The sequence below is a fragment of the Danio aesculapii genome, chromosome 24 (assembly GCF_903798145.1).
Source record: "Danio aesculapii chromosome 24, fDanAes4.1, whole genome shotgun sequence".
Lineage (NCBI taxonomy): Eukaryota > Metazoa > Chordata > Actinopteri > Cypriniformes > Danionidae > Danio > Danio aesculapii.
This window is the reverse complement of record NC_079458.1, coordinates 22,996,302-23,022,976: the sequence shown is the minus strand read 5'-3', so window position 1 is coordinate 23,022,976 and position 26,675 is coordinate 22,996,302. Positions and strand designations below refer to the sequence as shown.

The 26,675-nt window shown below is 34.7% G+C and overlaps 1 protein-coding gene across 1 annotated transcript in view; it reads right to left on the bottom strand.

Annotated features, from left to right (window-relative positions):
- Window positions 1-26,272, bottom strand: part of cpa6 (carboxypeptidase A6) — a 40,653-nt gene extending 14,381 nt beyond the window's left edge. Inside the window, exons 1-6 of the mRNA XM_056451062.1 lie at window positions 26,000-26,272; window positions 18,128-18,203; window positions 12,163-12,287; window positions 4,881-4,995; window positions 2,372-2,473; window positions 2,185-2,289 (exon numbers count right to left, since the gene is read on the bottom strand). Coding sequence (XP_056307037.1) covers window positions 2,185-2,289; window positions 2,372-2,473; window positions 4,881-4,995; window positions 12,163-12,287; window positions 18,128-18,203; window positions 26,000-26,124 — 648 coding nt within the window. The 5' untranslated portion in view covers window positions 26,125-26,272. The remainder of the gene's footprint in view (window positions 1-2,184; window positions 2,290-2,371; window positions 2,474-4,880; window positions 4,996-12,162; window positions 12,288-18,127; window positions 18,204-25,999) is intronic.
- Window positions 26,273-26,675: the final 403 nt, after the last annotated feature.

Sequence of the window (26,675 nt, the reverse complement as noted above, 5' to 3'; positions counted from 1 at the left end):
TCATGAAAATATGTAAATAGATCCAATGTTAATTTAATTTCAGAAAAAGTCACCAAACTTTAAGATAAAAAACAAAAACATTGCTTTTTTCCTGCTGTTAAAATGGTGCCTGGGTCATTTTTGACCCTCAAGTAAATAGGAGTGTTAAGGTTTTATTTTACTACACTTTTAACATTTTTTTTTTGTAAATTACACAGTATTTAACTATAAAATTAATTGTATTTTACTGTAGGACGGTTATGGGTGACGCAGTGGCGCAGTAGATAGTGCTGTCGCCTCACAGCAAGAAGGTCGCTGGTTTGAGCCTCGGCTGGGTCAGTTGGCGTTTCTGTGTGGAGTTTGTATGTTCTCCCAGTGTTTGTGTGGGTTTCCTCCGGGTGCTCCGGTTTCCCCCACAGTGCAAAAGACATGCTGTACAGGTGAATTGGGTAGGCTAATCTGTCCGTAGTGTATGAATGTGAATGAGTGTGTATGGATGTTTCCCAGAGATGGGTTGCAGCTGGAAGGGCATCCGCTGTGTAAAACATATGCTGGATAAATTGGCGATTCATTCAGCTGTGGAGACCACAGATTAATAAAGGGACTAAGCCGAAAAGAAAATGAATAAATGAATGTAGGACAGTTATGCAGTATGTTACTGTATTTTAAAGCTGCATTGTGAAAATCACTGTATTTAACAGTAAAGATATACGATACTGTAAACACCTATAGAGCAAGACAAATGGTGCTGTAAATGTAAATACAGTAATTTTGCTGTAAGTGATTTACAGTAAGTTACTAAGGACTGCTGCCAGTAAATTACTGTAGATTCTAAAAGAATTTGTTAACAGTGTACGCAAAAAACCTGCACAGAAAAAAAACAGGAACAGGAAAGAAAGCGTGCATTGATAACAATATATGTTATTTACAGTTATTTAATAGCTTCTCCCTGTAGTATAAGTGATTAGCAGCGCTGTAAAAAAAAATCTGTTATTTTACACTTTTCCGGCAGCTCGGGTTCCAGAAAAAAAGTTATATAATGGCCGTTAAATTACAGAAATGTCCTAAAATTAAATTTCCGGTACATTTATGTAATTTAGCGTCTGTTATTTTATGGTAAATTTCTGTAATTTAATTGCCGTTATTTTACGGTTTTCTCTGCACCTCCAAAAAAACTTAAAATAACAGATTTTTTTTACAATGAGCCATTTTCTTATGCTTTCGTCTAAGCATGTTTTTGTGCTCTCACAAATGTAATTTCTTAAAGAAGAGCACAAACAAAGAATTTATACTCTCCAAGCACAATTATGGAATAATGCTTGCAAAATCTACATCAATACTATACTGTATTGCCTATACATTTCAGTATTGCATAATAAAGAATTCAGTGTTTTCATATAATTTCAATAACAATTCACTTTTGATTAAAGAAAGGTTCCAGTTTCCAGTTATCCTATTGCTATCCTATTTAGGAAATGTACATTGTTCATAAATTTGGTCAATAGTTGTTTCTTTTTTAAAGAAATTAACACTTTATTAAAATATTAAGCAGTATCACTGTTTTCAATATTGATAATAAATAAACTGTTTCTGGATAATCTATAATCTATAATCTTCACATTACAATAATTTTTAAAGCATTATTTTCTAAAACCTAAAAAAAAATCACCCAAAAGTACTTTTGAATATATTGCAAAAGATCATTAGAGTAAAATCTGAATACTGCACGTACTATAGTAGTTTATTAATATGCTGTTTAATTATACAGCAGCTGACATGTCAGTGTGTAAACTGCACTGTAAACTCCATACTTACAAGCTCCCTTTGGTTTCTTAAAATATAAATAATGTATTGGTTTTAATGCATAATAAATTTGCAGAATTACTATATGTAAAGTTCAATCTAGCACAGCCAAAAGGAGGATGACTTGAGGGGAACTTTTAAAACTAATAATGTTCATGTCAGGTTCAGTCAGCTAAGTTGTAGGTTTAAACTATGCTGTAGGTCTGCCTCATAGTGGTGTACTGAAGATATTACAACAGACCTGATATACAGACATTTTATTTCTTTTGATTTAGATCTCATTCTATATTTGTTTCACTCAGTGTTAGCTGCTGATTCTAAAGCATTGTATTATAGTTAATCCGTGTGACAATAACAACACCTGAATCAGCATGACAGTGACTAGAATAACACAGCACTTACCTCTTTAACAAACCACTGGCAGAAAGCTGGACCGATCCATTCTCTTGCATGTACTCCACAGTCTATCCACATGGCCTTCTTAAAGAAACGTGTTCTCTTTCCTAACTGGCAAATAAAACAAGTCCATCTTAATGTGCGTTTTTTTTTTATTTCTTCACTGTTAGCCATCTTGACCTTCAGCCTTTACCTGGAGCACATAGAGGGGTCGTCCTTCATAGGATTGACCGATAGAAAACAGATCAACCAGATGGGAATGAGTTCGGTTCATCTCAAACATCCAACTCTGGATCTGTGGGGAAGTTTGTTTCAAATTGAAAGGACTCATGTAAAACTTTGATGCAGAAAAATCTAACATTAAAACGCCATATTATGTTTTATACACTTTTAATTTGGCAAGCAAGGTCTTAATATTTGGTGTTTGGTATCATTTCTAAATAGTTTGCAGTTCTTCAGGGTCCAACAATCGCAAGAAGCTTAGTGTTGTGTTATTTTCTATATAAATTTTATCAGGAAATGCAAACAATAAATGCAGTTTTAATGTTGTTTAATGTGCACTTAAAATATTTAGGCCAAACAAATAGGATCTATTCTGATTGCATATAAAACTCTCATCCATTTGGATTACACATTGTTCAACATAATTGAAATAATAAACTTGTGATAGATGTGATAGATTTGTGTTAGTTAAACATAAGTGAAACAAATAAGAACCAGATTTCTGTAATAATATCAATCAATTCAATGCATATTAATTTATTCTGATTGATTTAATCTATTGTGTGAAGTATAGAGCTGCATCGTTTTGCCCCCCAATATTAAGTAAACCAATCTCATTGAATTGAACTAATTGGATCTGTTTTTTATTTATTCAGCTAAATATTTTTATACCATATTCATAGTTTTTAACTGATTAAATGTAATACTATTCGATTTGAACAGATTTAGATTGAATCTATGAATATGACAATGTACATTAAAAAAGAATAAAAAAATCAAAAAGATACAAACAGTTAATGATAAACTTCATAGTGATTTATTTTGAGTGTGGCAAGTCAAGTATAGACACAGCAGCTATAAAGATGGTTCAGACATAATCATTTCTTCCTCTACTATTAGTTATAGCACAGAATAAAGATGAAAAATGGCACGTCTCATGTCTACAGGTAATTAAAGGTGCAGTATGTAAGTTTGACACCCAGTGGTTGATCTAGGTATTACAATCCTGGATCAAAACAAACGCAAGCGCAGGTTGCCAGATTGACTAACAGTGAGTCTGACGATTTAAATCATGTTCTTTATAAAATCAACGACACGCAATAGAAGGAATATTTTCCATATTAAAAAGAGTTTTTGTTCTAACTAACTGGAATTCGAGGTGCTGGTTAGAACAAAAACTCCTTTTAATATGGAAAATATTCCTTCTATTGCGTGCCGTTGCTTTTATAAAGAACATGATTTAAATGGAATATAATTGTCTAAACGGGCATTGGGTGGGTTAAAAGTACCAAAACAAAGACAGCGTTCCAGCATGGAAAACACATTTTTAAAAGCAGAATATCAGCATTGTTTTTAAGATAAACAAAAATGTTCAATAAGCATGTTTCTTAAATATCTGCAAACATATTGTGGTATTTTTATGTTTTAGAAGAGTCAGAACCTTACATACAGCACCTTTACCTCAGTAGTAGAACTATTATTTAAAACATTCACAGTGTTAGCCAATGTTTATATTATATGTAACTAACCAGTCAGTAATGTTTTATTTAATGTATGTTTCAATAAATAATAACAAATTATAATTAAAAAAAGTATGCTTTACTAATTCTGTCATATAAAAACCCATTAAGCCACTGTATAAGTTATTCTTTTTTCAACAAGAGTAGTATATTCATTTTATAACTAGATATTAGCAAAGACTATATAATACACAAGACATGTCACTCGTATAGTTTTGAATGGGGAGAAGTGTAATGGTCAATAAGGTGAATGAAGCCCCGCCTTCTAGTACAGGAGCCAATAATCGATTGCTATGGACTGGCGATTCTCCAGCGGAGGTGCTCGGACCAGACATAAGTTTCTGCAGATTTTGTGTGATTTGAACATTTAGAAATGAAACTATAGACACAGATGTTGTTTATTTTTATTGGTGATTCCTAAAATTTAAATGTAAATTTGGCCAGCAATTTTGGAGAATTTGATGTTTGGAGAATTTGATGTTTCCATTCGAATAGAATGCCCGAGCATACTACCAAGAGGCATTTCAAAGATGGATACAGAGCGAAATGACTTGCCTTAAAGAGATTTTGATATTAGTGTAAAAATTGCATGTCTGAATTCCATTTTAGGTATTGATTAATATATCTAAAAATGAATAGTAGTTGAATTTAGTTTGGACTATGTTGTTAATTGTAATATTGATATTATAAATGTGCAATTAATAGCGCTTCCTTTATAATTTACACAATTAGATAACATCGTGTATCCTTAAGAACATTTTAAAGCTATAATATATGTATGTCACAATTTGTTCAATAAATTGCCTTTTTTCCTGCACACAAAAGCCACAATTAAAAGTAAATGTTCTTTTCAGTCAAATGCTGCTAGTTAGCTGGCAAAAATGAAACATCAGTGGACAAAGATAGATTAAGCTACATCAAAAAATGGCCATGCTTAATAATTTTCAGCAATGTACTCACCTCTTCTAAAGGATGGTACACTTCATAGTCATACTGGAGTTCAGATCTGCGCTTCCTGGAGGACCGGTACCCCGTCTGTTTCTCAATTTCAGTTTGGAGATTGGAAATAAGCACCCTGTGGAGACAGTGGGCTGTCAGGGAAGCGATGTTGAAAGATGCGTGTGCTGTGTATCTTACCATTTAATGGCACATTTCAGGGTTACTCAGATGCTCATTTCTGTATCTAACACCAGAGATTAAGGAAGGAGCAAACAAGGACAACACATAGCTGTGCATATAATAGACACACACCAGTCAGAAGTTTTAGAACAGCCAACCTGCATTTCTTTATCCAAAGTGCAGCAAAAACAGTAATATTTTGAACTGTTTTTACTATTTAAAATAACTGGTTTCTATTTGAACATATTTTAACATTTAGAATTTTTCCATCATTACTTCAGTCACATGATCCTATAGAAATAATTCTAATCTGCTGATTTGCTGTTGATTATCATTATTATAATTTTTATTTATTTATTCATTTATTATTATTTTTTAACAGTATTTTGAGTATGAGTGTGAGCAAAGATCCAAAGATGGCCATTTATCTGTGGTAAAAAAAAAGATTTGTAACATCCCAGCAGGCACCGGACGTCACACAGACGTATAATTGACGTTGGACACCAACATCAGGCTAACTCTGAACTCTGAATAACTGAATTTTGGTTGTATATGAAAATCGAATGGACGTCAGAACCCAATGTCAGTTTGAAGCCAGACTTCATTGTCAAGATGAATTTTAATTCACAACATTCTATAAGTTTTCACAACATAAAATCAGCCAAAGATCAACGGCTAATGATGTTAGCTTTGATGTTGTATGGAAGTCACATTATAACATTAAAGTGACGTTGGATTTAGTTAGGTAATTACACAACATAAAACCAACCAAAGACAAACATCTACTGTACTAATGTTAGACTTTGACGTTGTATGGATGTCATATCATGATGTTAAAATGATATTAGATTTTAGTTAGTTAATGCCACAGCCTAAAACCAACCAAATATCAATGCCAGATGATGTCAGTATTAGATGTCAGCTGACGTCGTCAGTATAATTTCTTGTTTGTTTGTTTTTTTTTGTTTTTTGGAAAATAATTAATAGAAATTATTACTTTTATTTAGCAAGTTGGTTTAAATTTATCAAATAGTTTAAATCAGTCAGAGGTGTCAATAAAGATATTTATATTGTCACAAAATATTTATATTTCAGACCTATGTTCTTCTAAACTTTCTGTTTATCAAAGAAAGCTGAAAACTTTACATTTTTATACATTTTATATAATGTTTATATAATAAACATTTCTTGAACAGCAAATCTGAATAATTTCCAGAGTATTGTGTGGTAGGCATGGGCTGGTATAAGATTGTGAGGGTACGATAACCTTGGATAAAAATATCCCAGGTTTACAGTATCACAATATTGTGATTACTGCTCTAAAATATGTTCTTTTTAATTGGCTGGGTAAAATACAAATTAATACTATTGAGGCCAGCAGGGGCACTCAACCTACATTCTGTGTGAGTCCTAATGCCCCAGTATAGTGAAGAGGATACTATACTGTCAGTGTGCGCAGTCTTTCAGATGAGCTGGTTAACTGATGTCCTGATTCACTGTGGTCACTGTGGGGTTTTTCTGATATCATTGCCCTAAAAAACTAAATAAAATATGTAGGTGTAAAAAGTCGTAAAAACATAAAAAAAAAAAAAAAAACCAAACAAACAGAAAACTTACATATATTGTAGGAATGCAATAACCTTGACTTATCCCACAAATGGTGAACCTTAAAACCGGTTGTTGTCCCATTCCTATTGTGTGACTGACTACAGTAATTATATATATATATATATATATATATATATATATATATATATATATATATATATATATAGATATATATATATATATATATATATATATATATATATATATATATATATATATATATATATATATATATATATATATGATATATTTATTTTTCTTTGGCTTAGTCTCTGATCAGAGGTCACCACAGCGGAATGAACTGCCAATTATTCCAGCATAAGTTTTACGCAATGGATGCCCTTCCAGCTGCAAGCCAGTACTGGGAAACACCCATAAGCTCTCACATTCACACACACACACATACACTAGGCCAATTTAGTTCATATATATGGTTTAATTAATTGATTAATTGATTAATTCATTCATTCATTAAAATTGAATCTATTTATATGTATGACTTAAGTTAGACTGAAAAATCCCATACAAAACCAGCAGCAGTCACCCATGTGATTTATTTTGTTATTGATGTGGTTTATTTTATTATTGTTTGGTTGAAAAAGCAAAATGCTGCGTCTCGACCCAACATTTCAAATGTAAATTGACCATTTTATCCGACCCTGTATTAAGTAATGTTGTATTTTTACTTATTTACTAATTTGTTTTGCACAGTAGTTTATTTGAAAAGCTGCCATGCTCTCCATCAGGGTTACAACAACAATTGACTGTCTTTGTTAGCAATATTTTACACTTGCAGTTTAAAAAGATTCGTTTTTAGGCCCCAAAATGCTATATTGTCATGTAAATGTATGACCAAATCTTATCAAATGTTTTCAGTTTTTAGTTGATCAGCTCCTACGTTTCAAAGATTCTCTTATTACTAATAATCTTGTCACAAACAGAGCACAATTAGCATAAAACAAACTAATTTAAAGTAAATCTTAGTTTGTTTTGTTATTTTTGGCTAACAATATAAAGGAAAAAAACGAGACTGCCACAGTTTATATGACCTGTCAAATCCAAAGGCTATGTTGCTTTGTGCTTTTTAAACTAGAGTAAACAAAATACACTAGATGCGTATTTCTCTCTCTGTGTGTGTCCCATTACCCAGAATCCTTAGAGGTCTCGCTTTTGCTCGTAAATATGCTCAAACGCATCAGGCATGAGAATGAGAAGAGATATAAAGGAGAACGTGTCTCTGGGGAAAGGGATGACAATGAGTGTGTTTCTGTCTGTGGTGCGCAAGATAAGCTTCATTGTTGCACTTGATGTGGATGATTGATGGAGCGAGTGGTTGAAAGAGTTCTCTGAATCATTTGTTTTTGAATCTAACAACACATGCAAATCAAAGTCAGAAGGATTCAAGTAGGGCTGGGCAATAAATCGATAATAATAATAATTATCTGACAATATAGTATAATATCTCTTGATAAAACAATAACACATGTTTGATGGATGTTCGATATAAAGTTGTCAACCCAGGCTTATTCTGATTACGTACCCCTATATACATTTCTGGAGAGTGCCAAATACGTCCCAGGAGCTACGTTTTTTTGCAGTTTTTGTTTTGGCAATCTCAAATTTCTATCGTGTGCATCATTCACGTAAATCCACCAGAGGCTGCTGTCGACTGACTGTCTGAATGACTAACTGACTGACCGACCGATCGACTGACCCATCATCCTCCTTCCCTAAACCCAACCAAAAGTGTTGTCAAAAGCACTGATTAACCTGCCCACCCACCTACCTAAACCCAACCGCAGTGTTTTAAAAAGCAATTTAGAAAAAGAAAAAACCTCACCTAATTTTTACCACATTCTCACCCTGTTAGTTACTTATTTAATTTTTTGGTTTCTGTTTTTGTCTTACCCGCTTTCTGGAACTGTTCTTCGCCGGACTCAAACCTCGTTGTGGTCAACACCCTTCTGTGTCTCAAGTCCGCCAACGTACATGGCAAGCTAACTGGACAAACTGGCTGGCAAAAGTGGGGAAGGCATCCATATGGAGATAAGCGGTCAGCTGGTAAGCACGAAAAGGAATGGCATTCGTAGCATTCGTTTTAAAGATGAAATGCAGCCATACATTATTTCTGGCTGCATAATTCGCAATCTCCAGGATTGTATAGGACTATGTTTTCAGAATGAGCCTGTGTTGAATGTCGTTTTGTTTGCACCACACAGATGATTTTTGTGTTTGCATAAATTTACATTTATTTACTTGTGGAAATAATTCTAATATATTACCAGGGGCAGACTTTACATTTATGCAAATGGTTGCGGGGTTCACACCAGAAGTGGATTTTATGCATTTTATGAAGATTAAGCACACCCCCCCGTCTTTGCAAAATGTCAATATACATTGCTATGGGTACGTTTTGTTAAGCGTATCAGATGATAAAACCATTAGAGGGCTTTTTGTTTATTTTTGTGAATCTGAAATATGTTACTTTAATATGTTTTGTTATTTGCCCTTCTTGCACGTCCATGACATGGCTGGGATCGCCACCAACAGATCACCTAGACCAGTGGTCCCCAACCCCTCGGGCTGTGGACCGGAACCTGTCTGTAGATCAATTGGTACCGGGTCGCACAAGAAATCAATAATTATTTCTGTTTTTCCGTCGTTATCTGAGTCTGAACAATCGTTTATTTTTATAAAAATTCTTTAGATTGAAAAATGACCATATTATTTCGGTTACATTTCAGTCACTTGAGTGCACAAATTTGACCCACAAGCAAGCAAAATTAGTAAGAAACACACGTTTTTGGAAAGTTTCTTTGCGAAGAGAAAAAAGCAGAGTAAAGGACCCACAAACTGCCAAGTAATGGATTCGCAACCCATTTGTCAACAAATCAGGTGAATCCAGCATGTCTGTGCAAGATCAACTGCTGGAGATTGCAAATGATGGTGGCCATTCACATATTGCATCTTTTCCGCATCAAGTTTGTTATATCCAATGGAGGCACAAGCCAATTGGGAGCAATGTGCGGAAGTGGCGTGATGCGCACGCGCCTTCCAGGCTCACAGAGTTAAAAGCAGTTATCAAGGATTAAAACATTCACCAATTTTAAAAACATTTACCCAGTTAAAAACAGAATGCTGCGAGCACACCGTGAGTCACGTGACAAGAACTGTCTGATCGACTTGATATTTTGAAAGGAAGATACACATTTCGGTAGACTAATTATCTCAGACAAACGCTGCAGTGCTTTTTAATTTTCTCTATAAATAAAACTCATATCAGAGTTGCAGAAAAAGTTTGGTCAGCTTGTCATCCTCTGAGAAAATGATTGATGGCCATCGTAAAATGGTCACGGACAATGTCTGCGATGATGAGGACCACTTCAGGTTGGGGACCACTGACCTAGACCATTGAACCATTGATATAAACACTTACCTAAACCCAACCAATAATATTTTTAAAAGCCAATGCAAGAGAAAAGTATACCACAACCTCGATTTTACATGGCATTAATCTCTTTTGTGGAACCTTGCTTTACCAGGTTTGAACTCGAGGGCTCTGCATCACAAGTAACACACTATATAAAGTGAGCTACTAAGCAAACTGTCCACACTTGAAAAATAGTCCATATTGACAAATATAGGGGAGGCAAACATATCATATTATAAATCATAGACATCATAAAGTTAGGGTTAGGTATATATTTGGCGTTGTGCAGAGAACTGAATGAAAATGATCCTTTAATCTTAGAAAATATGTCCCTGCGAATATATCATTAGTGTGAAAAGGAACAAAATTTGTTGGCATCATACTGCCCCATAGTATTCATTTGACCTAGAAGCTGCAATCAAACATATGTTGAAGTATGTTTTTGCAGTTACATATACGTATTATACATATTATTATTATTTTTGCCATATTGCCCAGCCTTAAGGCCCGTGCACACCGGGATACTTTTTGCTCACGTTTTCCGTCGATGTTTAATGCCTCCCACTAAATAAAGGGCACTGATGTGATTGTGCACACCAATGCGCAAAACAACAGGCATAAAAGCTTCGTTTTTTATTAAATGCCTCATGCTTGTTTTTTGTTTAGACGCGCCGCATCAAAACCCTCTCCACCAATCAGATTGGCACTTTTGTTCTCAATCACAGAGCTGCTGATGTTGATGTTGGAGGTGCCTATGCACAAAACTGTGAATGCGAGCGCACACTGAAGAAGATGCCCAGAGTTGATATAAACGTGGAACTGCTTATTGCACTGGTGAACAATAATCATTTCTTCATCGCTAGAGCTAGAGCTGCTACTTGAACCATCCATGCTTGTTCGAATCGCCAGTAACTTTAACAACAAGCGTGTCAACTTTCTGTCTTCTTCTTCTGTGTTACAAGCAGGTGTCAGAAGCTTAAAGTTGTGTAGCGCCATCTAAGGTCAAGGAGTGATTTTGCATACTCTTCTGCCTGATGCCGGTGAAAATCGATTGGGTTTGATTCCGGAATAACGTCTCGAAAAACACTGACGATAAACGCAAACGAAAAGCGTCCGGGTGTGTATGAGCATTTACATTCAAGTGGATAACTCAAAATGTGTTCCACAGAAACAATTTGCAACTCAGTCACATTCATTTCTATGATCTCATTTGTACATTTTAGTATGATTTGCTAATCCCCCAGTGAGGGTTAGGGTTAGGGTTTTTTTTGGGTGTAAGCCTCATTATAAAAATGATTTGTTTTCATATAAATGAATTTGTATAAGTGATCTACTTTTCTGACAATATGTAAAATAGTGACTTTTCCTAGTTCACTGTAAAAAATGGCCGTGATTTCAATGGTAAACAACTGTAAAAATGCTACAGTAAAAATCCGTAATCTGGTTAACAGTATGTTTACTTAATATATACGACGAATAACCGTAAATTGACTTTGCCAGAATTCCCTGCATGGCACATCACTTTTATGACTTTTGTTGACATTACTATGGATCTTTTTAGTTGTTTCTCCATCAGTTCTGTACATCTAATGTTGATAAACAATGTTTATTTCATGACTTTAATTTTATGCGTGTTACCATACTGGTGTTTACCATACTGTGAATGACACTGAGCACCTTCTATGCACTGATACACTTTTCTGCTTGTGGGAAAAGTGGTTTGTGATGAGCACTGGTTCATTATGTAACTTTCTCATCACCGCCTGCATATGGCTGTACTAACGTGTCTTTCTGTGTAACAAAAGATGTGTAGATGTCAGTAATTCAAAATACAGACACATATATAAATTACATTACATCTATTAATTACATCTATAAATTAATGAAATACGGTAGTTTACTGTAAAAATGAGAAATTGCTTTCACAGTTGATACCGTATTTTTAACAGTGAAAAACTGGCAATCACAGCTGGCATTTTTTTAACCGTAAATTTGACGGATTTATTTTTTACAGTGTAAGATCGGCTTGACAGAAACTGATGTTTATCCCACAGAAGTCTTATTACAGTGGAAAAAGAGACTCACTCATAGTAGATGTGTGCTTGGTGAAGATGATTTCTCAGCCAATGCGTCTTGTCCCGCCTCACATGAACGTCGATTGAGCCGTTTTCTCGAATCAGAGATGCACTGTTGGGCAGCCAAAGGTCCACCTGCAGAACATCACTGAGGTCAATCAAGCATGTTGTTCTTTGGAGCTTAAATGAAACTTCTGTCATCATTTACTCACCCTCATGCTTTCCAAACCTTTCAAGATTTGGTATTAAATTACAATGTTTTTTCACGATTCTTATCACACACTGAGTGTTGAAAATTTGAATGAAATTTTAAGGATATGGTGGCGAGTATACGGGCTGTGTAATATTTATTGCATTGTTGTTGTGATGTGTGACCTGACTTTATCACTCAAACTTACAAAAAAAACTAAACAAAAACTAAATGAAACAAAAACAATGACTGTGCGGTGAATCATATTAAAATGCAGTTAGAATTACCCTATTATTAAAGTTATGAAAGCAAAAAATTAAGTAAACAATTAATAAATAATTTTATTAATTTTATCTATTTTAATATTAAGTACTGCGAAACAAGTAAGAGTGAGATTTTTGCAAATATCAACATGTGAGCATAATAATTTGGTAACACTTTACAATATGGGTGCACTAATATTCATTATATTCATCATATTAATTAATGCTTAAAGGGCTCCTATTTTCCGCCTTTTACACTGTGTCACCAGAATGTGTTTGTACGGTTTCAGCTGAAATAACCCACCAGGTTATTTATTATAGAATGCTGAAAATGCCCATTTTGGGGTCAAAGGAAAGTGTAGCTGTTTTTGTAGCATGCCTTTAAATGCAAATGAGCTGGTTCTCCCCACCTACCGTACACACATGTGTCTGCTTCTACTGTGTTATGTCGGATAAACAGCCGTCAGTGCCAGAGACAGACATGGATGAAGCAGAGATATAGTTTATTAGTCAAAAATTCCAAGTAATGTTATTTGATATATTTGTGGTGGAGTTTATTCAAGCCTTTCTGAAATGATGAGTCAAACAATTGCCATTACAAAGTTTGTAGTACATATATGTGTATACACGTTACTTCTGAGACATGTTAATATGCGCCTGTCAATCAGTTCGGTGGGTAGAGAAAACCACACTTCTACCTCAATCCTGACATTCCAAGGTATGTTATTCCAAGCTTATTACATGGCTCTCTGGAATACTTGATTCTGATTAGTCAATCATGAAATTTTCTAATATATTACTCTCTGCAATAGTCGATTTTGATTGGTGAATCCCAACAATCCAATGTTTTTTACTACATGGCTCTTTCTGGAAAACATCATTTTGATTGGTCAATCCTGACATTCCAACATATGTTATTCACAGTTTATTACATGGCTCTCTGGGATATTTGATTCTGATTCTAAATACTTGATTCAAATACTTGATAAATACTTGATACTTGATTCAATTCTAAAAAAAATTCTAATATAGAGCTCTCCACATTACTTGATTAATTGGTTAATACCGACATTCCAAGGTTTTTTATTACACAACTCTCTTGAATGCTTTATTCTGATCAGTCAGAGGTATGATAGTCATTCCAAGGTATGATATTCCCAGTTTATGACATGGGTCTCTAGAATACTTGATTTTGATTGGTTAATCCCAACGCTTTCATTACATGGCTCTCTGGAAAACTTGATTCCGATTAGTCAATCATGAAATTCCAATGTATGTTATTATTACACAACTCTCTTGAATGCTGATCAATTAATCCTGACATTCCAAGGTATGCTATTCCCAGTTTATTAAATGGCTCTCTAGAATACTTGATTTTGGTTTGTCAATCACTACATTCCAATGTATGTTATCCCCAGATAACAATTGTTGAAATGATTAACACATGTTCATCCGAGCATTTAAAGTCATCTTCATTATTAGTGAGTATATGTATGTAAATCTATCACACTGCTGTTCTTGACCAGTTTGGCGCCATCTTGCGACTGTATAATCAGTAGTTTAGTTTATATAACTGATAATAAAAACTGATAGTGTAGGCTACTGATAAGTCTGTCCAGCTTTATGTAAGGAATGAAGTTGTTATCACAGAATAAAGCCAGACAGGATCATTGGTAGCCCCATTGGAAGTGGAGGACTGTTCTATTGGACTAGATGGCTTAATTCTGTGAAAACAACCATGTGGCTGAACTTTATCCTGCTTTTTAATTAAGCACAAAGCAGACAGAAATGAAAATGGCTGAATGGAGCATAAACTAACCTACATATTATTCCGTCACAAGATGGTGCCAAACATTGGATGTGAACATAATTACTAACGCTAAGATGATTGAAAGTACCCAGGTGAGCCTCTATTATTAGATTCAATGGTTGTTATCTCAGAATAACATGGAATATCATGATTTACCAATCAGAATCAAGTATTCTAGACAGCCATGTAATAAATTGCGATAATAACAAGTTTGATTTACATTGCCACTTATTCCACACACATTCCACATGTACTGTATAATTTCAAAGTGAACATAAGAGCACACTCATAACATTAGATGTCCCCTTTTTAACTACAAACAAATAATACATTTGTTCATGGTTAACATGCCTGTGGGACAAATCAAACCCAAAACCATGAAGAAATGAACAGATGAACCACTCTTTGGGAGGAAATCGGGTCCTTGACAATTTTTAAGCAGTTTATCACACGAGGATAGATCACTGAACTGGAGTGGAGATCGGTGATAAAGCTTTTCCCATGTGCTGTACGATCTGTAGATCAGAGACTGGCTGATTCAGCTCATTTACACAGAGAGTCTGAAACAGAGCTTCAGCATTTGAGCGAATTAATCCATTTCTGTGTGTGTGGATCCACAAAAGCACTTTAGATTGCCAACATATGCTGGAGCCCAGATACCAGTCCCTGAAGCAAAAGCTCAGATGTGCATCATCATGCTCCTCTGTGCGGCTGCCAAATCACTAGACTGTTGACTTTGGCTACAACAACAGGACCATTTAACACCAGATAACCGCTAGTTTGGTATTTATTATCTGCTATTATCGAAGCATGCAGAAGACATTGTATTTAATTTACATTAAAATACATATTTTAATTATTTGTATATATAATATTAAGATTTTATAATATAATAAGATAATATATATATATTACAAGTTAGAACAGATTTTTTTTTTTTAACATTGACACTTTATAAATGGTGTTTGTTTGAGCTTTCTATTCATCTAAGAATTGTGTCAACTGAAAAGCGCAGTTGTAGAGCTGTTTTTGTGCATGCAGGAAAAACTCCTCAGATCTGTGCTGCATTCCTAACAGATGCTCACAAACCTGGCAGCTGAAACACATTTGACACGTTTGTTTTGATGGTGTGTGACGGGTATGTTCTTGAAACAGATTTTGCATGCACAGTGAAAGCATGAGACTGGGATGATGAGCATGTCATCTAGAAAAGCGGGTGGTAAAAAAGAGAGGTGTTTTAAAAAAGAAAACATTTGACTATACAACCATTTGGCATGCTAGTGATAGTGATGATTGTCAGCAACACTTCTTTAGTAAATGTGAGGGGAAAATGTATGAAATATGGAAAAATTATCAAAACAAGCCACTAGAACTGCTTGCAAAGATATGCTTGAATATGTTGAATATAAATGATGCGCATTTGAATTCTGAGGATGCAGGATCTGGTGGTCATATGTCCCCATTATGATAGGCTACAGTTGTATTTTAAGAATTTTAAAAGTGTTGTTTTGATGCAAAAGACCCATAAAATATGGGAATTATATATATATTTTCCCACAATTTCTGTTTAATGAAGAGAAGAATTTTTTCAACACATTTCTAAACATAATAGTTTTAATGACTAATTTCTAATAACTGATTTATTTTATCTTTGCCATGAAGACAGTAAATAATATGTTACAAGATATTTTTTAAGACACTTCTATTCAGCTTAAAGTGACATTTAAAGGCTTAACTAGGTTAATTAGGTTAACTAGGCAGGTTAGGGGAATTGTGCAAGTTATTGTATTACAATGGTTTGTTCTGTAAAAAATTAAAAGGGGCTAATAATTTTTACCTTAAAATGGCTTTTAAAAAAAATGAAAACTGCTTTTATTCTAATCGAAATAAAACAAATAAGACTTTCTCCAGAAGACAAAAATATTATTAGATATACCGTGAACATTTCCTTGCTCTGTTAAACATACTTTGGGAAATGTTTAAAAAAGGAAGAAAAAAAAATTCAAAGGGGGGCTAATAATTCTGACTTCAACTGTGTGTGTGTATACATATACATATACACACACACACACGCACGCATGCACGCACGCACACACACACACACACACATATATAACATAAATGAGTACACCCCTCAAAGGTCTCAGTTTGTCTTTAAATGAATATTTTCTACAGAATGCTATAGCCGATAAATCTAACTACATTACATCAGACAGTTAAAGTAAAGCTGGAAATAATCTAACAAAAAACGTAACATCACGGTCCAAAAATTTGTACACCCAAATTAAGAAAACAACAAATAAAATGTTATGAAACAGGAAAAATCAATGGAAACATAAAACATTTATAAATTTAGTTTAATTATATAGATTGACTTAAAAAAAAATCTATATATTACACATTTGAATTTAAATGTATTATATTTATACTCTGAAAGATGTTAGATGATCGAAAATTTATTTTAACTTAGATAACTGTTTAATAAAAATGTTTTCTTAAATGCAGGAAAATATATGGCTATATTCAAAGAGAAATGGATTAAAATCTTCATTTTCAAAAAGGGGTGTCCTCATATACAGTGGGGAAAATAAGTATTGATCACATCACTATTTTCTCCGAAAACGTATTTCTAGAGATGCCGCTGACTTGCAATATTCCCCAGTTGTTGGTAACAACCAAAGAAATCCAATTATGCAAAGAAAACAAATCGAATTATTTTAAAAACTAAGTTATGTGTAATACAATGAAATTATGCAGGAAAAAAGTATTGAACACATAAAGAAAGGGAGGTGTAAAAAGGCAATCAAAGCCCAGACAGCAGCTAAAATCTCTCAGTAGTTATTCACCAATCCTCTGCCCTTCATCATTGTAAATGAATACTAATTGCTTCAGTCCAACATCTACATTATTAGGAGGATGAAGATAAAACCAGGGTGGACATTTCAGCAAGACAATGATACAAAAGACAGCCAAGGAAACTCTCAAATGCTTTCAGAGAAAGAAAGTTAAGCTGTAGAATGGCCCAGCCAATTACCTGACTAAAATCCAATAGAAATACAAATTAAAGACCAAATTTGATATACAAGACCCAAAGAACCATCAAGATTTTTACACCCTGTTAAAATCTGTGAAAAACTCACACCTGAGCAATTCATGTCATTCATTCACCACATGAAAGCCCTCTTAAAGCTGCCATCACCCCAAAAGCCTTTTATATAAAGTATTAAATAAGTTTCAGTAGGTCAGTACTTTCTCCTTCTGTCATTTCAGTGTTATTACACATAACAAATTTTTCAGAATTTTTATTGTTTTGTTTTATTTTTATGGTTTATATTGTTTGTGTTTTTACCAAAATCTGGTTCAATTCCATGTCAACAGCTCCTTCAGAAATATTATTCTATAATAGTGTTCAATATTTATTTTCCCTGCTGTATCCTGACCACAGCATATCTAGTGCTTGTATCTGCTGGTGTTTCTGAAAAAGTATGTTCACGCATCATTGGTGCTGAGAATGACAGAGTGATCGCACACACAAAAAAGTTAAGGACTGTTGCACTGTGATAAACTAAAAATTGTTTACTGTGGAAGAAATATGATCACTTTTGCAGAAGAAAAGGTTTTGATAACACAAGTGTTTTTTTTTTTTGGATGATGTTTTTTCGTTTTTATGTCTTTGGTATTATATGAGTATTGTAAAAAATAAGGGACTCACTGTCAGGTTTTGGAAAAGCTGTTTGACTGCTTGAACCTCTGGTTTACTGCTGGGGATTATTCTGAACACTTGATCACTGCAGAGAAAAATATGATTTCATTATACACAGGCAGATGCAAAATGCAGTAAATAACTAATTATCTTTAGTGTTTTCTTTTTTTTAAACAAATAAAATATATTTATATTCATTTAAACCTAACAGAGTTATTTTTCAATAAGAATAAATCAGTTATGATTTAATACTCATATGTTTTAAAATACATTTGCTCAGCCAATCAATGCATTAAATTAATCAAAAGTGACATTAAAACATGTATAATGCTACAAAAGATTTCACAAAAATCTTGAAAAAGATTAATGAACCACAATTCCCAATACCAAGGGTGTAGGGGACATTTTAAAAGTGGGGGGACAGCTGTATGAAATCCAAAAGTTTACATTCTTAATCACCTGTTTCTAAATGGTCTGTCTCAAAAAGTGAGGGGGACGTATCCCCCCCCCGTTTGAAATTTTGAAGAAATTCAACTTGATTTTCTTTTCTGCTATGGATGTCAATGGCTTCCAGTTCTACTTTTTTGTGTGTTCAAAAATAAAATAAAATAAAATAAAATAAAATAAAATAAAATAAAATAAAATAAAATAAAATTTTTGCCGTGAACTATGCCTTCAAGATGCAAGATATCATTCCTAAATTTTCCTTCGGCTTAGTTCTATTATAGGGGTCGCCACAGCAGAATGAACCACCAACTTATCCAGCATATGTTTTACACAGTGGATGCCCTCCCAGCTGCAACCCAGTACTGGGAAACATCCATACACACTCATTCACACACACATACACTACGGCAACACGGGTAGAACATGCAAACTCCACACAGAAATGCCAACTGACCCAGTTAGGACTCAAACCAGTGACCTTCTTGCTGTGATCATTACATATATAAATTTTGTGATGTATATATGTAAGAAAATTAATTCCTTTTAGCTCAATTCAAAATTGTAACACAAACAAGCCATGCTGAATTTACTGAAAACTCAGCATCAGTATATCATTTAAATCCTTAACTCCACTTTTTGAGTAGTGATTAATGTTAATATTTACAAGAACAGAGAAGCCTGCAGACAGTTTTATTGAACTAGCAGACACATAAAGTCTTCACTGAGACTTGTTTTCTTTGAAACGGCTCAAAACACACCAAAGATGACCTCATTACATCACTAAAAGCAATCTGCTATTTTTAGGCTGTGAGTGACGCTGATGCTCCAGGTTATATTCTCATTTTTTTTGTGGTGTAATTGTGCGAGGAGCTTCATTCCAGCTCTATCATTACACAAGACAGCCACAAAACTGCTCTGGGTTCATCATTGAGGACGTCATCCTCCGCTAATAGTGAGAGCAGAGGAAATTATGCTTGACGCCACACCTGAAGTGTCTTTGTGTGTGGTATTTGATGACTCGGATGGTATTTCCCACAGAATCTTTATTGTGTGGTGTCATGCAACATCTGATAAATAATAAACCCCTCCTCAGCTGCAGGGAAGTACAAGGAAGTACATGTGTTTGTGGTGACTTTTTTGTAAAAGTGACATTATTGTGCTTCTTGAACATGTGCAAGTTAGGCTATGTTCACACTGCAGGCAAATGAGGGCAAAACTAATGATAATAAAAATAATAATAATTTAAATTACATTTTTTTGCCCATATGTGACATGTTTTTTTGCCACAAAGGTTATTATGGATATGTACCCCAGTATAGATTTCTGGAGATTGCGAAATACGTCCCAGGAGATACGTTAATTGCAGTTTTTGTTTTCGTGAATCCGCCAGAGGCCACTGTGTATTTTTCAGATCTCAAATTTCTCTAGCAAATTTCTCTTTCTCGTCCATTCACGCCTGCTCTTCTCGCATAAATCCACCAGAGGCTGCAGTTGACCGACTGACCAATCAATGCCTCCGCCCACCGCCTTCACTAAACCCAACCGACAGTGTTTTCAAGAGCAATCCAGAAAAAAAGAAAAGCCCTCGAGGCTGCCTGACCACATTTTCAGATCTTACCATAATTTCACCCGGTTGTTGCTTTTATTTTGCCTTTTGTTTTACCTGCTTTCTGAAACAATTCTTTGACAGACTCGAAACCCATTATCGCAGTCAACTCCTCTCTACGTCTCAAGTCTGCCGATGTACACATCGAGCCACTAGATAAACTGGTAACAGCAGAAAAGCCGTCCACACAGAGGTAAACGGTCAACTGATACCACGTAAACAAACAGAAGCTGTCGGCGGCATCATACAGCCCGTATAGCCCTCGCTACATAATTTGCACTCTCCAAAAGTGTTTACGGGGGTATGTTTTCACAATAACCCTGTGTTGCTTTTTGTCATGACTGTGAACAGCACAAACTGCATGGAGTCTGATCTTTTCCATTTTATTGCCACTTAGGTTATGTTCACACTGACTGAAGGAATTAGTGCTCAAATCAGTTTCTTTCTCAGATCAGTTTTTTTGCACAAACTGTAGAACTGAATTTAGCCAGTACAACAACAAAAAAGAAGCTACAAAGCCAAATTTCTTTAATTTTTCATTTCTTTTGTGTTTACTCAACATTTGACAAAATTCTACTGACTTAAAAATGAAGCTGTCAGTGATATAAAAATGTTTAGTTAAATCAATTTAAGGCTGTTAGTTTTCTAGAGGTGCAGCAGTTCTATAACAAATCTTTGTTGTGCTAATTAAAAATGGCTATAGAACTTAAATATGAAAGGTTGAGTGAACAAAAGAAAGCTAAAGGAAATTGGTATTAAGAAATATTTATGCAAACCTAGAAACAGTCAAAAACCTAAAAAGTGAGTCAATCCCAAAAAACATTGATTGCAGAGAACAATTCTAAGATTGTGTTTAAAACTATTGCCTGCTTAAGGCAAACATATGACAAATTTAGTTATTAACATGACAATCACTTTTACTTAAAGGGGGAGTTCAGCAAAAAAAAGTTTACCCCCTTTGTCCCAAATTCATATGGTTTCCTTTGTTTTTTTAAAGCAAAATTCAATCCGTTTGGGTTATGAAACAGATCAAAATATTACTCTTAATTCCTAAAACCAGTCCAGACTGTTTTAAATGTGGCCAATATCATATTTCCAGAGTGGACTGATTATGGTCCTAAACTGAATCACATGCTAAAAGTACAACTCCATTCAGCGTAAATCTTCTAATTATACACACAATATACATACTATGCAGGTCTGTATGATGTGAATAAAGCACGTCATTAGAGTATGTTTAATATGATTATTATTGACATTTTTGCAGACAACAACAGTGTATTTTATGAATATAAATGGTTGCTTTGCTCATACTAATGTATATTTTCAGCCGTAACCCAGTACTTGGAAATACCCATACACTCTTGCATTCACACACACACACATTCATACACAACGGTCAATAGTTAATCCAATTCACCTTTAGCGCAGGCCTTTGGACTGTGGGGGAAACCAGAGCACCTGGAGGAAACCCACATGAACATGAGGAGAACATGCAAACTCCACACAGAAAGGCCAACTGACCCAGCCGGGACTTGAACCAGCGACCTTCTTGCTGTGAGTCGACAGGGCTAACCACTGAGCCACCATGCCTCACCATACATCATATCATGAAATTAAAAGTGTTTTGAAGTGAGAACGTTGTATTGTGCAAGGAGTTTGTATGAAAACGAGTCTTCGTTAATTGATAATCTGCTGTATAATCTTAATTTGCATTAAATAACTATTGTTGGTGTTTTACTGTCTCTAGTGTTCATCTTAGCTAAAAAATGCAGCAAATTGTACTTCTAGCTACAAAATGCAAACATGTTAGTCACGTTTTTTCCAATCAGCCAGAGTAGCTCTTTTAAATTGCTGAATATAATAATGATGTCTCATTGTAGCTTTTTTGTCATGTTGTCTATTTTAGAGTTTCATGAATTGCTATATTACTATAGTAAAACATTCTGGATCTTCTCTGTCTGATGTCAGCTGCTGTATCAATCAGACATTCAGGACAAACTTTGGCATTTAGGTTGGTGTGTGAATGTGTCAGGAATGATGCTATGCCTCTTGGTTTCGCACCCTCACATACGTGAAGAGGCGTTGATTAGTGCGCTTTATAGCCCCATGTAAAACATCCAATTGAGGGAATGGAGAAAATAAACAGAACGATCCTATACAGGACAGGAATTTATAGCACCCTAAACCATAAAACTGACAGGATGTTGAAATTTGACAATTTTTATTAAAAAAAAAAAGTATTTTTAATTACAATAATAATTTAATAATTTAATAGTAATAAATATATATTTTTGAAATCATATCCTAAAAATCTAATCAGCAAATCAGGATATTATAATGATTTCTAAAGGGTTGTGTGACACAGTAGACTGAAGTAATGATGGCTAAAAATGAGCTTTACATCACATGAATCATTTACACTCTAAAATATATATGCATTCATTCATTTTCTTTTCAGCTTAGTCGGCTTTCGCCACAACAGAATGAACCGCCAACTTATCCAGCATGTGTTTTACGTAGCAGATGCCCTTTCAGTCACAACCAAGCACTGGGAAACACCCATACACTACTGACAATTTTAGCTTATTCAATTAACGTATACCCCATGTCTTTGGACTGTAGGGGGAAACCAGAGCACCCGGAGGAAACCCATGCAAACACAGGGAGAACATGCAAACTCCACACAGAAACTGACCCACCTGGGGTTCAAACCAGCAACCTTCACAGTGTTGCCCTTTAAAATATAAATATAGTTCTGTAATTATAAATTGCAATAATATTTCACACATTTTACTACAATCACTACATTTTTGAAAAATGCAGCATTGCAGAGCTATTTATTTTAAAAAAATCATTATGCTGTCTATAAGAATTTGTAAAATAGGATTTTAGAAGCAGAGTAAAACCCAACATTTGATCGATTTTAGTTCACTTGTTTGATGTAGATAGCAGCATTCACACTTAATTCAAATTCACAACACTAAAACAGCAAGAGTTAGATTTAACTGAACTGAAAAGCCCTACAAAATCTAATGCTGTACACTTATAGGAGCATGGGCACAATGTAATAAAGCAGGGTAAAATGTAGCATGTAGTTTTAAGGTCTTTGCTCAGGGTTAACCATGGCATGCTTCCGAGGTTTTTACCACAGTGTCAGCAGATGTGTTCCTGCCAATTATTGTAAAAGTTCAGCGAAATTTGGATGAGAAACATAGGTGAAACCATTTTTGCATCATAAAAGTATTTTTTTTACAGTCTATGTTTTTTTTTATTTAAAAAAATCTGTCAAAGTATGTAAGTAAAATCTTATATTGTTGTGACTACCGTCTTCTAGGCTAAAAGATGGAAGAATTTTGAAGGATGTAAAAAACACACGATGACTGCTAGCCAGTATTGAGCAAAACACAACACAATGCGGTGTTGCAAATTACCCAGCAAGCATTTTTTCTTTTTAAAAGATGTGTAATAGATGTGTAATAGATGTATAAACATACGCTAGGCTAAAACAAGGCTAAACTTCAGTTGTCAGTGAAAATTTGATAGACGTCTATGAATAGGCCAAAACTATACTAGTCATCAAATAAACAGAAATCGGTCTATTTGACCGGTCTTGTTTTGGCCTATTCTTAGACATCAATTAGATTTTCACTGACAGTTTAAAAAAAAAGTTTATAAACAAAGTTTAGACTTGTTTTAGCCAAGCTGTCTATGTTTAGATGTCTAAAGACAAAATTGTTTGCTGGGTAGCCACACACTGTTGGACATCAATTGAACAAACAAAATCAAATTTTGAATTTTAAGTGTAATGTTGAGAAATTTTTATGTAAAAAAAATAATACAAAAAACAGTTTTATTGCTGATAATGCAAATAAATGCATCGTATAATAATGCAATTAAACCCAAAAATTGTTTATCCAATAGATAAAAAATAAAAAAATTACTTAGGAATTACTTTAGTACTTAGGAAATATACTATTTAAAGTAAACTGAATTTAAATTAATTGTGTGAAATCTGCCTTTTAAAGCCTGTGTTACAACTAACCCTCTGTCTGTTACAACTTGCCCTGCAGGTGGGGTAAATAGTAACATTTTTACTCTTGGCACTTTTGGCAATACTGCTCAGAAACCATAGGTCCGACGATCTTACAACTAGTGCTCATTTGTAGGAGAGGCTTGTGTGTTGTTGGTAAAAAAAATATGGTTTGTCTAACCCCATTATTTTCTTTATTATTTGGCCAAAACCCAAAAGAGGTTACAATGGAAATCCTGCTGTTGTCATTACTAAAGATATTAAGTTAATATAACTTGACATTACTTAAAAATACCAAGTTTTTACAAACTTAAACAGGTGTGTTTAACTTACTCATTAGGCAGCAAAAAAACTATATTTTAAGTTTAGACTTTTTTAAACAATTCACCATGTCTCTGTTTAAAACGATTGGTTACGCTTGAAATTCTGCCTTGACAACCGCGCTGATTGGTCAGTTTATTTTATAAGACACAAGGTGGTCATTTTGCTTGTGATGCTGAATTTTGCTGAAGCACAGCAGGACAGAGGCACTTAGTAAGTAGATATTTATTTAAATGGTTTTAAACATTTTTCTTAATTCATATACATGCCGGGGCGACATGGTGGTGCAGTGTGTAGCGCTGTTTCCTCACAGCAAAAACGTCGCTGGTTCCAGTCCTAGCTGGGTCAGTTGGCATTTCTGTGTGGAGTTTGCATGTTCTCCCTGTTTTGGCATGGATTTCCTCCAGGTGCTCTGGTTTCCCCCACCAGCCTAAAGACATGTGGTATAGGTGAATTGGTTAAGCTAAATTGTCCGTAGTGTATATGTGTGTGTCCTGGTCCTCCAAGTTGGGGGTTAAGCGCTGGGCTAACAACCCACCTTGTAAAAAATAGATGTTATGAAATACCAACATGGTGCGGCTAAATAACAACTTCGATATAACTAGCCCTGGGAGTAAATAAAGAATATAAAAGCTGAAAAAATTGGAAGTTTAATCTATTAGCCATTTTAAGTTATCTTAAACATTTAAGTTATGTAATTAAACATTTTAGTTAATTCAATGAAGAGACCACATTTGGTAAACTCAATTAATTGAGTTGTCGATTTCCCATTACTCAAACAAACTGAGGGAATCACTTTCCTCAAATCATTTGAGTAGTCTTAACTTATAGGGTTTACACTACTCTACCCTATTCTTTACGGTTATTATCATCAAACAACATGATGATCAGTCTGATAATTGTCAGTATGCATCTATTATGATTTTCTTGAAGTCCTCTGCATGTCGTGCTTGTACCTGTCCAGACTAACTGCATACTTTAAAGATGTCACTTAAGGAGTGCTTTTCAGCAAAGCAAAAATGTTGGCCTCTTGAAACTGCTTTGTTTTATAAAGCCTGTGTTGACATAAGAAGAGACAGGCTGATCTCCAGTCTTCATTCGCAGAGACGCTGAGTGCACTTCAATACTTCAAAAAGATTTCGCCGTGTCCCTACTCCCTACGTCTTGGCATTCTCGCGAAATGACAACTCCGATTCATTTTGTAGTGATTCGGTTCATTTGAACAAATCAACTGACTCAACATCACCGCGTGCCCTTTTTACACATTATCTTTTAAGCAAGCATATAGCCTGCATGTTCAGTTGCAAACTGTATTTTTGTTGTGTGTTTGATTAACTTTAGTAAGGTTATTAATAAATGCACGAAGGCACTTAGGAAATTTCAATAAAAAGATTCGTTCGCGAGTCAAGAACAAGTGAACTGCAGACTTCACTACAACTCCAGCTTACAAACTTTGAATGAATGAAACACTTACCCGACGTAGCGGTTGTTATAGAGGTAAGAGTCCACATTATTGAGCGCAGTGCAGATCATTAAAACACATCCGAGTAAAACAGTAGGCTTAACATTACTATACACGTCTGTGTTTCTCAATGCCATATTAAGTCAGAATATGGATAAAGCGGCGATTCTGCAGCAGTCAGTCAGAGGCTGCGCGGTGCTTTTGGATGCTGAATGGAAATCATCACACTGTGAGACTATTCTGCACTGTTTGTCCGGTCCCGGGATGATTCCTTGAAGTAGAGGTGTGAAAGCACTCATGTGGGAATTCTGGTGGTATCCCGAGTCTTTTAAAGTGTTTTTGGAAGTGTGGTCACGTGGTGCGGGGTGTCAGAGGGGTTGGGAACCGAATCCCTGTTTTGGAGTGAGATCAGTGGAAGTGCGGGAGTTTATTAAGAGCGGAATTCGGCCTGGTCACGGTCGCTTGATTGAATGTTGTGTGTTTTTTGACTAAACTTTTCAAGTCAAAGCATTTAGTTACTGCAAAATATGTTTATGCCTAAGCTCGTTTGACAGTTTGAGTAGGGAAGAGGGTTGCAACAAAGAGCATTTGCAGCATTGCTCATTTCTCCAATAAGGATGAGGCACAGGGATGAAATTCATTTTAAAAGCACAATATAATTTTTTTTTTCCATTAAAATATCCAAAAA